Source organism: Eptatretus burgeri, chromosome 9 (assembly GCF_056783735.1).
Source record: "Eptatretus burgeri isolate ZD-2024b chromosome 9, Ebu_testis_v1, whole genome shotgun sequence".
Lineage (NCBI taxonomy): Eukaryota > Metazoa > Chordata > Myxini > Myxiniformes > Myxinidae > Eptatretus > Eptatretus burgeri.
Window position 1 is genome coordinate 38347564 of NC_140969.1, and position 16181 is coordinate 38363744.

A 16181-nucleotide genomic window follows, 5' to 3' on the forward strand; every position below is an offset into this window, starting at 1 on the left:
CTCCCAAGGAACAGTCGAACTTCCAGTGCAGAAGGCTTCGTCTCTAGCTCGCTACTCTGTATTCTCAGCAAAATGAATACAAAACAATTCAGCATGAGATCCTTGCAATCGTCCGGCAGTAATTCCAGTGGTAGATTTAGCCAACATAGTCGGGCTTTCGGTTCACGTAGCATGGCTTACGGTTCAGGTAGCATGGCTTACGGTTCAGGTGGCATGGCTTACGGTTCAGGTGGCATGGCTTACGGTTCAGGTGGCCTGGGTTTCAATCAAAGTGCCATGGGTCTCAGTTCTGCGAGCATGCAAATGCAAGGACATGAAAAGCAAGCCATGCAGAATCTAAATGAACGCCTGCATATATATCTGCAGAAAGTCCAATCACTTGAAAATGCAAATGCACAGCTGGAGATTCAGATCAGGGAGCTTCAAAAAGGTAAAGCTCCAACAAGTTCAGATTACGAGTCATACTATGCCATCATCGTTGACTTACGAGCCAAGGTAACAGATGTTTGATCTACTGTGTTGTTTGGCTTACCAATGATTAACGTTTTGCATGCATGAAGTGTAACAGATTACTTTTTGTCTGTGATGAAATCTGTGTGTCACTGCAGATCATCACCCAGATCATGAGCAATGCTAGCATCAGCCTGGAGATTGACAACGCAAGGCTGGCAGCTGATGACTTCAAAACAAAGTAATGCAAGTTCGAATTGAGTTTTCCTTAACTGTATAAGCGTTCAAAATGCTATATGAATGGGATTCACCCAATAACCAATGCACCCCAAAACGTCGTATAACGAGGTGTATTTCAGTAAAAATATTTACATGTTTGTTTCATTTCATCATACAAATTTATATAATGAGAAAATGTTGAGTGTATTGGATTATTGCGAATATCTTGTTCGGAGAACCTTCTGAATGTGCCATAACAATACCATAAAATCAAACCCATGATTTCCTTGAAATACATTTCCCACTACATGTGGACAGTAGTTATAAATCTGGTTTGTTTGTGAGATCTATTCTGGATGAGACGTCATGGTTCTGGAAATAGTTAACCTACCCTGCTGATTGCAGGTGGGACAACGAGTTTGCTTTGCGTACTTCTGTGGAAGCTGATATCGACAACTTGCACGGCCTGCACGAGGAGTACATGATGGCTTCTTCATCAATGCAGGGAGAGCTGGAGTTACTGCAGGATGAGTTGAACTTCATGAAGAAAAACCATGCAGAGGTTTGAAACACTTCACCAAACATAGATTGTTTTACAGAGCAGGACAAAGTCTAGAAAGCATTTTGTATTCCAAGTTTGTCCATGTACAACAATCGTTTGAGATTGTCCATACGAGTTTCTTCAAATACAACTATCGATGAAAAAACAAACAATCAAACAAGGAGCTGAAACTCTAGGTCTCCACCTTCTGGGTGGTATGAGGAATATACCTGTGCAATATGAAAGCTAAATCTGAAATCGGTTTTTGAAATATCTCGTGCGCAAGTCAAGTTACTGAAAGGGTTGCCATGGCAACATAATTATGCCAATCACCGTCGTGATGTAATCCGATTGAGATAATAGTACATTGACAGATGGTCAGTAGGACGGAGCTCATTTTTAATGTCCCATCTCCGACCTTGTCGCAGATACATAAAAAAATTATGTATTCACATCATACATTTGCCATAAAGTAAAAGTACAAGTACAGTAGTTACTTGACATTACTTATTAACGAGTCAGATTGCTCAAATTAATCAAAACGCTTTGGAACGCTGTAAGGAATATTGTCATGTCACAATGTCGAGCTTTTGATGGTAATATTTCCACAACTTTGCTTCAAAAGATTCCTACTGGCTCTGAAGTTGCATACCAGTGATAGCTTGCCTACTCTTCGCAAAGGGCACCAGGAGATCTTTAATGTCCACCAACTAATGCCAGCAGACAGAACGTCTGTTTATCATCTTTACAAGGGACAGCACACAGATTGATGAATCATCCTGCCTGGGAAACACTGGGATGACAGTTTGTAGCTTGGTCAAGATTCAAACCAAGGCTAGACAGCTTAGAGGCAAGTGTGCATACCTGTCGGCCATCCTGTCAGACCATTAATCTAATACTGAAATAACAAACAGCTGATACTCTAGGCCCCCCGCCTTTTGATGGTGTACACACACACACCCTAGTTAACAATAAACAAGGCAAGAAGAGCCTCACAAATATCCTCCACAAGCCAAATCACTGAGATCGTTACCATGGCAACATAATTCAGGCAATCGTTGCCGTGATGTAATCAGGTTGAGATAACATCGAAAGTAATAGATATCTGCAATATGAAAGCTAAATGTTCAACGGGTTGTGAAATATCATGGGCAGATGATCGGTTGGTCGGACGGAGCTCAATTTAATGTCCCCTGTCTCCGACCTTGTCAGAGGGGTGGAAGACAAAAAGTAATTAAATGCCGTAAGCACCGCTTACTTTGATAGGTTTTTGTCTCATTATGTCTGGCTATAATTTTACATTAGAGCTTTTATTATGTAGCTCTTATGAGTAGGCTAGACTATATAGAGTAAATCCCACTGTGCACAATACGCCGATGCAATGCTCCTCCATGAGCCTTCGAGCCTCCAAAGGAAAAAAAAAAATATATATATATATATATATATATATATATATATATATATATATATATATACATAATATGCAAGCATAATGCACATCCATTAAACAATAAAAGGAACAATAATATGTATATATTGTATGTAAGAGCAAGCCTATTTGTTTGTTCCTCAAGTTTCCAAACCCTTTGGCCAATTTTACAGGAATTTGCTGTACCGCATTATTATCTACATGTGGAATGTCAATGTCACAATAAAAATCTTTCAATTCATCATCAGATTGATGTAAAAACATGGAATAAAGTCACTTTTCTGCAGGCACACGTCATACGTCCCGTGGCGTATGACCGCCCCAGATCTCGCATTGGCTTGCGTTGTGGAGACAGTTTGGACGATGCATGTTTGATAGTCAATGGTGTAGGGAATTGAACCGATTGCATTTAAATATTTATTTCCCATATTTAGAAGGGAAATCGACAAACAACCGACCCACCGTCTCCACGGGATTACACTAGGTCCAACAAGTGGTCGCACAATCCTATATGACCTTAAAAAGGAAATAAGCAGGCCATTTGGCCGATCACAGCCGTGTTTTGATCATGTTATTTACTTATTTTTTCAACAGGTATAAAAAGTTCATTTCTGTACTCAGATGTATTTTCTTGGTGTTTCTTCCCCTTGCCCATTCTTCTTCCAAGTGTCCCTCTCTTCTCTCCCCATACCTTGCTGTTGCTTTCCACTATGTTCTTATATTGATAACTGCTTAATTATGACTTAATCTTAGCTTAAAAAAAAAAAAAAAAAAATATATATATATATATATATATATATATACCCAACAACAACAACAACAACACGCTCAACTTCTCCCGATTCTGCTACTTCTTCTTCCTCTTAACTTCCTCCTCGTCTTCCTCGATTTCTTTTCTTTTTTTTTTTTACACTTCCATGACCTAATCTGTTGAACTCTCTCATACATTAATATTAACAACAAAAACGATCTTATAATGCTTCATCTTCCTCTCTCACACATGTGGTACTCTTTACTGTTTCACAATGCACTACTCTTCTGCTATTTTAACAGACTGCTCTCATTTCGACCTCTCCTTCATTCCTTGCCAAAAAAATCCAACTATTACAGCGCTTCTTCTCTCCATGCTCTGAATTCGCCTTCATTGCATCCATCAAGAATTGTGTTAAATCGCATCTCTGACCTAAAACTTTTAAAAACCACAGTTTGCCATGATGCTCGCTTTCCATCAACCATTCTTTTTTCCAACTTCAGTGCCAACTCACCCCCTCACCCCTCACTCTCACTCTCAAAGCAACCATCCCACTCTTCTCCCTCCAAGCCTCCCTCTCACCTCTTTCAAAAATTCCCCCTCACCTTTCTCCCACCTTTCATCCCCCTCACTCTTCCTTCTCTAAGTTGCCCCCCTCTCATCCACCAACCTGCCTCCCTCCACTGCCCTCTCACCTCCATCTCTTCACTCCACCTCCTCAAATCCTCAACTGCCATCTTCCTTGTCTCTTGTCCCCCCTCTCTCCCAGCACCACAGAGCCTTTTCTCCTCCTCATTCGGCCCCCTCCCCTCGCTATTCTGCAATACCCCACACTCCTTCAGCAACCCTCCTTACCTCCCCCTCGTCCCTCGTCCTACCCTCCCCCGCCCCTCCACCTCCTGCACCCAAAGCCTCCTCCCCTACCTCTTCATTAAAAGTGTGGACCTCAAATATCCGGGGCCTTCGCTCAAACCTTTCAGATCTTTCCATGCAGGTTGCCACTGACAAACCAGACATTATCTGCCTAACAGAAACTTTCCTCTCCCAAGACGTGTCTGACTCCCAAGTATCTCTCCCTGGTTACTCCCTCTTACGGTATGACAGACCTGAGCCTCGTCCTGGTGGAGGTGTTGCTCTCTTCATCAAAGACTCTATTCCTCACTCTCCCTGCACTGCTCTCACTCCCCCACACCCCCAGGAATACCTCTGGCTTCGGCTTCCCCTCCACTCCCACCTCATGTTTATATGTGTACTGTACCGTCCACCGAACAGTGATGACTCCATCTACACCTCACTCTCCGAAAACATGGACCATCTTCTATCTTCTCATCCAAACTCTCTCTTCCTCTTATGTGGCGACTTCAATTGTCATCACGCCAGTTGGCTAGGTGTGGGTACCTCTCTCACCTGCCATGGGACATCAGCAAAAGCTTTCTGTGACTCATTGGGACTGACTCAATCGGTCAACTTCCCGACCCGGATCTCAACCAATGGTACTCCATCTCTTCTGGATCTGATTTTGACAAATTTCCCTGACAATATCTGCTGCTCTTCCTTCGCTCCAATTGGTTCTTCTGACCACGTCCTTGTTAAAGTGGACATCTCTCTGGCTGTTATCAGAGAACCACCTCACCGCCGTCGAGTCTGGCATTTCACTCAAGCCGACTGGCAGGGTCTCCGAGCAGCCATCAAACTTACAGACTGGTCTCCTATCACTACTTTCTCAAACATCAACTCATCCTGGGAATTCTTTCAAAGAAACTTGCTCTCCCTCATGCACAGATTTATCCCCTCTCGTGTTCAGTTGTCTTACCCTTCCTCCCGCCCTTGGTTTACTGAAGCTTGTGGCGAGGCAGTTGTCCTGAAACAACTTGCCTTTGCCTCATGGAAAGCAAACCCAACTGAGGGCAATCTCAGTTCTTTCCACAAAGCTCGGAACAAGTGTGTAGCTACCCTCAGGAGAGCCAGAAAACAACATCTTTCTCATCTCAAGTCTGAACTCTCAAACCTCTCTCCCTCCTCAAAATCCTGGTGGCGTTTAATCAAATCTGTTTCTGGTGTATGTTCCCCCTCCATCCCCTCCCTTACCTCAAATGGCCGCACTGCTGATTCCACACGTGATAAAGCTGAATGTCTAAACTCGGTGTTTGCAGCTAAATCTTGTGTCCCAAACCCATCACTATCTCTACCCACTTTACCCAGTCGCACCCAACTGTCCCTGGACTCTGTATCCTTTTCTCCTGACAAGGTGGAGAGCTTGCTTTCAAACCTCGAGTCAGATTCTGCAACCGGTCCAGACGGCGTCAGCCCACGTGTCCTCAAAGCCTGCTCTTCTGCTCTTGCTCACCCTCTCTCTGTTCTATTCACCCTCTCATTTTCCCAAGGTCATCTGCCATCTGCTTGGAAATCTGCTAACATCACTGCCCTGCATAAAAAGGTGCAAAAACAGATCCTTGTAACTATAGACCAATCAGCCTCCTCCCAATCATCAGCAAGGTTATGGAATCCATCATCGCTTCAGACATGAAATCCTTCCTCTTCTCCAATGGCTTGATTTCCAATCATCAATTTGGTTTCAGACCAGGTCACTCTACCCTAGATATGCTGCTACTGCTCTCCCATCAATGGATGGAGGTCCTCAATGCCAGACAGGAAATCCGAGCCGTATCCCTGGACATATCACGTGCTTTTGACACAGTCTGGCACCCTGCCCTACTCACCAAACTCTCTTCCCATGGTATTCAAGGCCATCTCCACTCATGGCTCGCAGACTTCCTCTCCTGTCGCAGTCAACGTGTGGCCCTAAATGGAGTTCTTTCATCCCCTCTTCCTGTGCAGGCTGGAGTTCCTCAAGGTAGCGTTCTGGGCCCTGTTCTTTTTCTGGTTTTCATCAATGATCTCTCGGACTCTCTGGAAAATCCTCTATTTCTCTTTGCCGATGACTCCACCCTCTGCCGTACCATCTGTCATCCCTCAGACCGGCAAGCAGCAGCTTCTTCGCTCACTGCAGATCTGGATAAAATCACAAACTGGTCCAACACGTGGAACATGTCTTTCAATCCAGACAAATCTCACACTCTCACTATGTCTCTTCGAAAGGACCGTTTACAAAACCCCCATCCACTTTCTCAACAATCCTCTGGAAGAAGTCTTTTCTTTCAAGCTTCTGGGTCTCACTATCTGCCATGACCTTTCCTGGGAAAGTCACATTTCCAACCTTGCCTCAAAAGCCAGTCGCCGACTGGGAATCCTCCGTCGTGCAAAGTCCTTCCTCGGCCCTCTTGAGCTCCTGACCACTTACAAAGCTTTTGTCCGTAGCCTGATGGAGTACTGCTCTCCCCTCTGGGCTGGTGCTCCTGCCTCCCACCTTTCTCGACTTCACGCTGTCGAAACCAGGGCTTTTAAGATCATTGGCATCTCCCGCAATGAAGCTGAGTCTTTGGGCCTCTCACTCAATCACCGCAGGTTGGTCGGTGGTCTTTCTGTCTTCTACCGACTCCTCTCCAGCCTTGCCCCCCTGCTCTCTCTGCGATTTGTCCCCACCACATTTCCACAGGGCGCTCAAGGTCCGCCAACAACCCCCTTCTGGTAAAACTACCAAAATCACGAATCACTGCTCATCTTCACTCTTTCATTCCTCTTTTTCCCGCCTTTGGAATAAACTTCCTCACTCTATTCTTTCCCATTCTTCCCTCCAGGCTTTCAAAACAGCTGTTCACCACCACCTCTTATCTTCCCCCATCCAAATCCTCGATCTTTTCTACCCCCGATAATCCACCCAAGCCCACTTCCTTCAATTCTCCTGCTTTCCTTCCTGAAAGTCCCTTTAATGTCCATCTTCCCCTCGCCATGTTCCCCGTCCCATCCCCATCCCTCTCCCTTCCACATTTCACCTGTGTCTGTTCCCCAATGTTTTGTCCCTTCCACTCCCGCCCCTCTTGTCTCATGCCTCATTGCTGTGAGTTGTGTGTTAGCTCTCATACGAGCCTCGACCAAGGTATACAAAAAAAAAAAAAAAAAAAAAAAAAAAAGCTAACATCAATCTTCACTACTAAACTCTACATAACCTGATGTTGATCAGGTGACCTGTGTTATCTAAATAAATATAAGGACAGTGTCTACGTTCCTCTGTTCCATTTCCTATCTCTTCTCTTCTCTTCTCTTACCGCTTCACGCATCTTCACCAAACTTCAGAGGGATTATTAAAATGCTACATTTATGCTTTTGACATCTAAATTTAATATGAACTCCTTTTATCAGGTTTGGTCCAGTTGAAAGTCGGCTTTTCTCAAAGCATTCACCATGACATATGGCACCTCGACATTCTGTTTGGTGGGGCTTCAAGCTCACCTGTCACGGGATTGTTGTTCTATGACCTTTCCAACCTATCAAATCCCAAACCATCCCGTCACCTGACCTTGATGGGTATATCTGCAAGTTGTTAATAATTTGGGTCTTATTGGCTCACTGGCCCAGTGGGTAAGGCATTGTTACCCTCACTGACATGGATTTGATTTGCATAGATGCTCAGTTGCATAGACCCTTGAATGAAAGGCGAATTGATGTTGAACAAAATTAGCTGTGAATGTACAGATAGTCCGCTTTAATTAAAAAACAACAAAAAAAACAACCAATCACTGCATGGAAAGAGCAATATTACTTGTTGCACAGACATTGCTGTAAAAACTGCAGACGGAGCACTTGTTAAAACAAAACGTTAAAGAGTAAACAATTCATGGTATGTGTGTGGTACAAGTACAATTCACTGTAATGTGATTCAACTCGACTTCTATAGTATTCCAACTCATTGTTAGTGCAGTTTTCACACATGTACGAATACAATTTATCTTACAATTTATCAAATACAATTTAAGCAAGCAAGAAAGAAAATTGGCAAACATTTTCTGATAAAAGTCGGCAAAAAGGCTTCTTTTTCTCAATAAGAGTGAGGCTCATGGAAGAGCAAAGTCAAATTGACAGTGACGGTAGCAGGATGCCTATTGTGCACAACCAGCAATGGGATAAACAAACAGGAAAAAAAGAGAGAGAGAGATAGAGAGAGAGACAGACAGACAGACAGACAGACAGACAGACAGACAGGCAGACTTAGAACAGTAAGTGAGAGGGTTTTATTCGGAAAACTTAATGGCGGTAATAAAATCATGGGTCAGGATGGGGGATGACAGGAGGCAAAGGTACACTGCCTGCTTGAAGCCCAGGAGGGAAGAATGAGACAGAACACCATTCTGGAAGGTAGTTCCATAGACAGAAGTGAGGAATAAAAGAGTTGAGGTGTGCAGTCAGCCTGGATTTTGGAAGTTTAATCACAAGGGGGTTACTGGACGAAAACGTACTTCTGGGAGTTGCCAGGGAGGATCAAAGGACTGAAAGAGCAGAGGGAGCAATATTGAAGAAGAGCCAGTACAAAACAGAGACCATCAACCTGTCTGAGATGTGAAAGCAACAGACCTTGTGCTTGGGCCTCATCATGGGAGATCCTAATAATGTTGAGAGCTTTGGATTCCACAAAATCCAGGAGACAGATGTGGTGCTGGGGTGCCAGCCCATAAGGGACAGCAAAACTCCAATAAGCTACAAAGGTCTTGTAGACTGTGAGTAGCTCTAATTTTCCAAGCAAAGACTTGGATCGGTAGAGGATGCTCCCCACCTGTGGTGCACTTTTGAAGCCAGCTTTCCTGTGTCCTTGATGCAGGATCCATCATGGTTGATGTTAAGGCCAAGAGCCACTCCCTGTGGTTGACCATGGAAAGATATAGGTGAGTTCGTTTCACAATCCTTCTGGAGCAAGAGGGTGAGACAGTGAGATTTTCCAGAATTGAAGGAGATGTTCCATTTATCACACTGGCATCTAATTAATTGCAGATCAGGAGAGAGTGATACAGTTACAGTCTACCGAGCAGTGGGATGGGGTACTGTACAACACAATGTGGAGTCATCCGCTAAAAGAACGAGAGGCTTTTCTTGAGCACTGTCCGAGAGGTTTTTTTTGTAGATGAGGAACAAGACTCGGCTGAACATACTGCCTTGGGAAACTCCAGCCTCCACCGGGAAAGGGGAGGAGAGGTTTCCATTGATAGCAACAGTGAAGAAATCGAGTAAACAACTAATCAACTTTCTACTGAGGCCTTGCATAGTTTACTGGTGTGGACAGTGTTTGGCTGCAACTAATCAATTCCTGATGAGACCTTGCACGGTGTACTCAAATGGCAGTGTTCGCCTATCAATAGCAAGGAAGTTTAGTTTGAAATCTGATACAAATAATGATCGGAAAGGTAAGCAATGGTGCAAAGCCAGGGTTGATTCTATATAGCGTTATAGATGTTGTTATTGTCTACATCATATTAAATTTCCACTTAATTACATAACTTTAATAATGTAAAGAAACTTACAGTATGTATTCATAAATGTGTTATATTCTCATTTAAAAAATCATTACGATCTCAAAGTGACTTGCATAGCACTGTTTGTGAATCAATTCCACCACTTTCTCCCAATGCAGGAAGTTGCAGCCTTGAAGGCACAGATTGCTGGTTCCAACATGTCCATAGAGGTCGATGCTAAATCAGGCCCAGACATTCAGCAGATGTTGGAAGACATGAGAAGGAAGTATGAAGTAATTATGGAACAGAACAGGGTTGAGGCTGAACAGGCCTTTCAACAACAGGTTGGCATTTCTCAAACCTCGTTAATATAATCAGTACAGGGGTAATAGTACTCGACTACTGAATATTCGTTTCATGGTGAAGAATGCTATTTACTTGAGACACATGCACTTTGTTCCTCAGGTTGAGCAGGTGCAGCAGGTTGTAGTCAAACAGAACCAAGCTGCAGTATCTGCAAAGAATGAGGTTACTGAGGTTCGACAAAGCATGCAGTCCCTGCAGATTGAGCTGGGAACTTTACAAGGCCAGGTAAGCTGGAGAAGTAAAGCAAGTGTCTGTTTCATGTGGCAATTATCATCATTACAGAAAATATCTTACAGTACATTCTATATTCTAGATTGCCTCTTTGGAAAACACGCTGGATGACACAAAATACAGAAAACAACAAGAACTGGAATCGTATCTAATTATGTTGGAAAGAGTTGAGAGAGACTTTGAAAATGCACGCATGGAAATCAACACCAAGAAACATGATTACGCCAAACTGCTGGATGAAAAGATGAAGCTTGAAACTGAGATTGAAACATATCGCCGTTTGCTGAATGGAGGAGGCAGCGGGTAACCTCACTTACCATGACTTTCAAAACTTAAAGCTTAATGATGTTAACATTTGTTACAAACAATTGCTAAACTCAATTGGTGATTGAATCAAGTTGAATGAACCACCATATTGCATTATATTGTTTGCATTTGATTAATTATCATTTCCAGTGGTATTAACTATACCCCCAAAGCTTAATTCATAACTTATGATGAGGCCTTACATGGTGTAGAGCATATGAAATCATAAAAACACTTTAGAGCATGTAAATTTAATCGATTATCATGCTAGGGCAAACAGTGACCTACAAAAGTATTCACCCCCACCTGGGTAGTTCCATAATTTCAGACGTACATTTTAGACACATTATTAAGATACCACAGACACAAAGATTGAGAATATGAAACTTTTATTTGGCCATGATATGACAAGTGTTCAGTAGAAAACAAGTAACAATGAAAAAATAGTGTCAACACCTTAATGACCTTGGAATAATTTAAAAAATACCATGTGTTCGGACGTACACAGAAAAAATGAATTTTCTGACTTCATAAGTTCAATTAAAAATTTTTGTGAAGTGTTTTCAAAAAAAGTACATTTATAACTTACAATTTTTTGAACAGCTTGTACAATTCCCTTCAAAATGATATATAATTTGTGCTGATAATTTCATTTTGAAATATTGACTTCCTGGTTGACAAATTTATGGAACTGCCCACCTCCAAAGTTTTCATATTTTGATGCCACCTGAGCTTATTCCATGATGCTTTCAAATTAAACTTAACACAAAGAACTTCACAAACTACTCCAAGGTGATAAAGCTAAACAAAAAATGCAGATAAAATGCAAATAAGTTAGTTTAACAGAGAAAATCAGATGATTCTCAGTTGCATTAGTATTCAACCGCGTTGCCTAATTAACCCAAAATCACTTGAGGAGTAAGTTATTTCTTTGAAAGGTTACAAAATGAGTGTAATATGTTTCACCTGTATGTAATCAGTAGTTTAACTTTAGCAGCTCCCCCATTTATGGAAGGAGTTTTTAGGTGCAACTCACTTGACAACCAACAAGGCAAACATGAAAACCAAGGAGCTTTCCAAAGAAGTCAGACATAAAGTGGTGGAGAAGCACTGTTTCGGAGAGGGTTATAAGAAGATTTCAATCACTCATTATCCCTTTGAGTATGGTGAAATCCATCATTAAAAAGTGGAAGATGTACCATACCACCAGGACACGACCCAGATCAGGTCGTCCATCTAAACTCAGCGCTGGGCAAGCAGGCAACTGGTTCGTGACGTCACCATAATTCCAACAATGACTTTAAAAGATCTGCAAAGTTCTCTTCTCTATCCGAGATGGGGTTCAGTGTTCATCAATCAACAATATCCCGTTCCCTTCACAAAGCTGGGCCCTATGGACAGGTGACAAGAAAGACGCCATTACTGAAAAAGACACATCTAAAAGCTCATATGGAGTTTATGAAAAAGCATATTAATGGTACTACAGGCATGTGGAGAAACGTTTTGTGGTCAGACGAGACAAAGATTGAACTTTTTGGTCTAAATTCAAAGTGTTAAGTCTGGCACAAGCCAAACACTGCACATCACCGAGTCAACACCACCCCTATACTGTCAAGCATAGTGGTGGCAATACATTTTATGGGGCTACTTTTCATCAGCAAGGACTGGCAAGCTTCTCAGGATAGAAGGGACAATGGACGGTGCAAAGTACAGGAGAATCCTTGATGAAAACCTGCTTGAGTCAGCCATGAATCTGAAACTTGATAGGAGATTCACATTTCAGCAGGATAATGATCCAAAGCACAAAGTTGAACCCACACTGGAGTGGCTGAATAAGAAGAAAATTAATGTTCTTGAGTGGCCCAGTCAAAGTCCTGACTTGAACCCAATTGAACATTCATGGCGAGACTTGAAGATTGCAGTCCATCGATGATCCCCATCAAACTTGCCAGAACGAGAGCAATTTTCACGTGAAGAATGGGAAAAGATTTCACCATCTCACTGTGCAAAGCTGGTGGAGACATACCCAAAAAGTCTCGTAGCAGTCATTGCTGTAAAAGGTGTTTCCACCAAGTACTTTAAGAAGGGACTGAATACTTTTACAACCAGTGAATTTTGATTTGTACATGTTTTTTACAGGTATACCTGACATGTAACCTCCTTCAAGTGTAACAGTGTTTAGTTTCATCTCTTCAGTTATCAATAACAAAATTCATTTGGAAAAACTGTTTGTTCATAATTTTTAATTCATCTAAATGTGGCATTATTGATAGGGGATGAATATTTTTGCAGGCTGCTGTATGTACTATTTTACTTTTATGTTTTTTAATGTAATGTTTCTATTTTTATTTTTAAATTGTTTGTTTTTTGTCTCCATCAGAATTCTAATTTCTTCATCTGGTATGGGTGGTGCATCAAAGTCAGGAGGATTGGCTTTGACTGATGGAATGTCATCCCTCAGCTCAAATACCTCTTTCATCTCGGCAAGCCAAACCTCAAATCTCAATGCTGCAGCTGGAAATCGTTCTGGCTACTCATCTTCGACTTCATATACGAGCAGTGGCAACACAGGTGGAAATTCATCTTCATTATTAACGAGTGGTGGCACCACAGGTGGAATTCAATCTTCATCATATAAGAGTGGTGGCACCACAGGTGGAATTCAATCTTCATCATATATAAGCGGTGGCACCTCAGGTGGAATTCAACCTTCATCATATGCGAGCGGTGGCTTTACAAGTAGAGGGTCATCTTCCAGCACTGGCACCTCATCCTCAATGAATGGCGGCATGAATTCATATTCAATGGAACGTAAGTTAACCTGCTCCTGATGAAACAAGTGAAAGTTAATCTTCATTAAGCTTAAAACTACCTTCAAGGGTGGAAAAGGTAGACCAAACTCCCCCTTACATCAGTTGAATGAGGCCTTCATTCTGTATTGGATCAAAATAGGATTGTTTACATTTACTGCACGTTATATGCTTTTAATTATTTATACACAATTTAATGTGACAAATGTTTAAAATCACAAGTGAAGAAGCCATCCTTCTGGATGGGTTAATCCCCCCAAAAGGAGAAGTAACGGATTATTGCACCAGAATTGGCTGAGTACGACTTGTAATACCTTCTCTCACAGGGGAGCGGTTCCATACGATACAGATTTATATAGAGAGAATTGGGGTCCTCTCCCTATCCTGAACCCAAGGGGCTATTCATTGTTTTTTAAACCACCTTAAACCTTCCAGGACATATCCCGAGTACAACCATCAGTTTTCGTGGAATTCAAATAAAAAACACTTCTCAAATTATAGTTTGATTATTTGAATGTTACTTTCTCTTCCTTTTGTTCTGTTTGGACTTGGCTTCTCAGTGAAACAGTTTATTGTACTGTCATTTCTGTCATAGATGCTATTTTTAATAATGTATTATCTATCCTGTCATTATTCCTTCTTTGTCACAACCTTTGCCTTTAAAATTGGATTTTTGGGGGATTTGAATTTTCGCACTTCTTAAAAACACATTAAAGCAAATATAATTGGATGCAAACTTTTCTTTTTGTTTTTCAGAATCACAATTTCAAAGGTAAGAAAAAATATTTTAAATATTATTTTGTCAAAGTGCATTAAAATAATTTTACATTGTCTTTTTCAGAGGTAATTAATTCCTCTTAATTATAAATTAACACAATGTGCATACCTGTTTCACAGCTTGCAACAAGGGACTCAACAGCCAAAACGTAAGTTTTGTGTATGTATTTAATGGTGAAAATTATACCTTCAATATTATATGAAATGTCGTCGAAACCCAATTTTCCCTCTCATTCATAATTCTTTTGTATAATGATCCTGAACTTTTAGCTACCTCACATTCTTGTTTTTTATTTAGATTAGCTACCTCACTCTCATTTTGAGTTTCGTTAAAGTGAAGAAAGCAGGTTCTGGTGACATAATGACCCAGTTGTACATTATTAGCTGTTTGCCCTTAGGCTTTGAGTGCATTGTATTCAAGTGGACAAAGAGGGGAGGGAGTTGACAGCGGCACAGAACTCTGCATTAGGCTGTCCTTCAGGGGGACACAGGACAGGACAGGACATATGTATATGTATATGTATATATATATATATATATATATATATATATATATATATATATATATATATATATATATATATATATATATATATATATATATATATATATATACACACACACATAAACAAATGAAAAACGTGGACCCAATCACATCTCTCACCGGCGAATGGAGGGAATAACCAATTCGCTTTCACCCAATCAATTAGCCCAGGTGGCTAGGATGAAAATTTTTCGGCTAAAAGACAATTGGAGGAATTGAGATATAAAAATATATATGTTTAGAGTGCAAGAAAATAATATAAATTTTCCATTAATGTAGTTGTGGGGTATACAATCAAGCAGGCTAAGTTTTGTCAATGTCAGATAACTGGAATTTCATCATTGCATCTTCCTTATTGGGGGGGGGGGGGTGGCTATGCATATTAATTACCACGACAGCTTTCTATTGATTGACCCTTAATTACAGGAACGACCAAATTTGTGATTGGACAATTTTTGGATTTTCCCTGTTTGTTATGTGTACATTTCCTAACAAACCAACGTGTGTATTTTACAGTGGAAAAAAAAAAGAAGGTGGTTATCTTAACCACAACCTACGTTGATGGGAAAGAGGTGACCTCAGAAGAGGAGGTTTCTCAATCAATACTCTCTACTTAGTCATTATGTCGAAGCACTTTTCTTTTTATCAACTGGATGTTAGTTGCATGTATCAGTTCCTTCTATATCGTTCATTTTAAAATTTCAGTGAATTTCTAGTTGATAAATAATTGCATGTAATCAAAATTGTGATTATAGCTTGGTCATGTGCTTTATTTCCCATGATTGGATGGTGAAAAAGCATTCTAATAATAAACTTTAAAAATTCAAATCTGTGTGATTGTGATGTTAGAGTCCTCCACGACAGTAAATATTGATGTACATTTGGCCAAACCACCACCTGATGTCTCAAAGCAATAACGTAGGCAAACTAGGCCTGAACGACACATAAGGCACTTCAGACCAGTTGGAATAATTTGATTGGTTTAATTATCAACCAGCATTCACAAATTACCATCACATCCATGGTAGGACAAAACCAATAGGTGCTTTCTCACAAGTCTCTGGGCATCACAATTCAAAACGTGTGCTTATTGCAGAACTTCATTGTCACAATGACCAAAATATAGCAAAATGCATCTGGAGACGTGTGCTGCTACTTATTCTTGAAATGCTAAAGCCTTGATTAATCGAAAGCACATTTAGAAAGGCATTGGTATGTCAAATTTATAGAAAAGGGTTAACTGGGACATAAAATGGCAAAAAACTAGAGCGGAAAAAGTGAGTAACTTTGAAAGGAAAGGACTAATAAATTACAGTTTGCACACACAAGAGGCTGGGTGAGCTCACCGAGAGAGGACATTGTTTGTCCTGCCATCGGGATAGTAAACCACACCTTGATGTGGTGACAAGCCAGATA

The 16181-nt window shown here is 41.1% G+C and overlaps 1 protein-coding gene across 1 annotated transcript; it reads left to right on the forward strand.

Annotated features, from left to right (window-relative positions):
* Positions 1 to 15593, forward strand: LOC147019933 (keratin, type 1 cytoskeletal 11-like). The gene is made up of 10 exons (XM_085894793.1): positions 1 to 495; positions 609 to 691; positions 1075 to 1231; positions 9911 to 10075; positions 10197 to 10322; positions 10411 to 10631; positions 13015 to 13445; positions 14201 to 14216; positions 14342 to 14370; positions 15282 to 15593. Exons 1-10 carry the CDS (start codon positions 73 to 75, stop codon positions 15380 to 15382), a joined length of 1752 nt encoding a protein of 583 aa, XP_085750919.1. The 5' UTR covers positions 1 to 72; the 3' UTR covers positions 15383 to 15593.
* Positions 15594 to 16181: the final 588 nt, after the last annotated feature.

Bases quoted from the DNA above. Each gene is read 5' to 3' on its own strand.
- LOC147019933 (XM_085894793.1), top strand. From the start codon at position 73: ATGAATACAAAACAATTCAGCATGAGATCCTTGCAATCGTCCGGCAGT. The intron at 1,232-9,910 runs GTTTGAAACACT...CTCCCAATGCAG, and splicing joins TGAAGAAAAACCATGCAGAG to GAAGTTGCAGCCTTGAAGGC. The intron at 10,323-10,410 runs GTAAGCTGGAGA...TCTATATTCTAG, and splicing joins TGGGAACTTTACAAGGCCAG to ATTGCCTCTTTGGAAAACAC.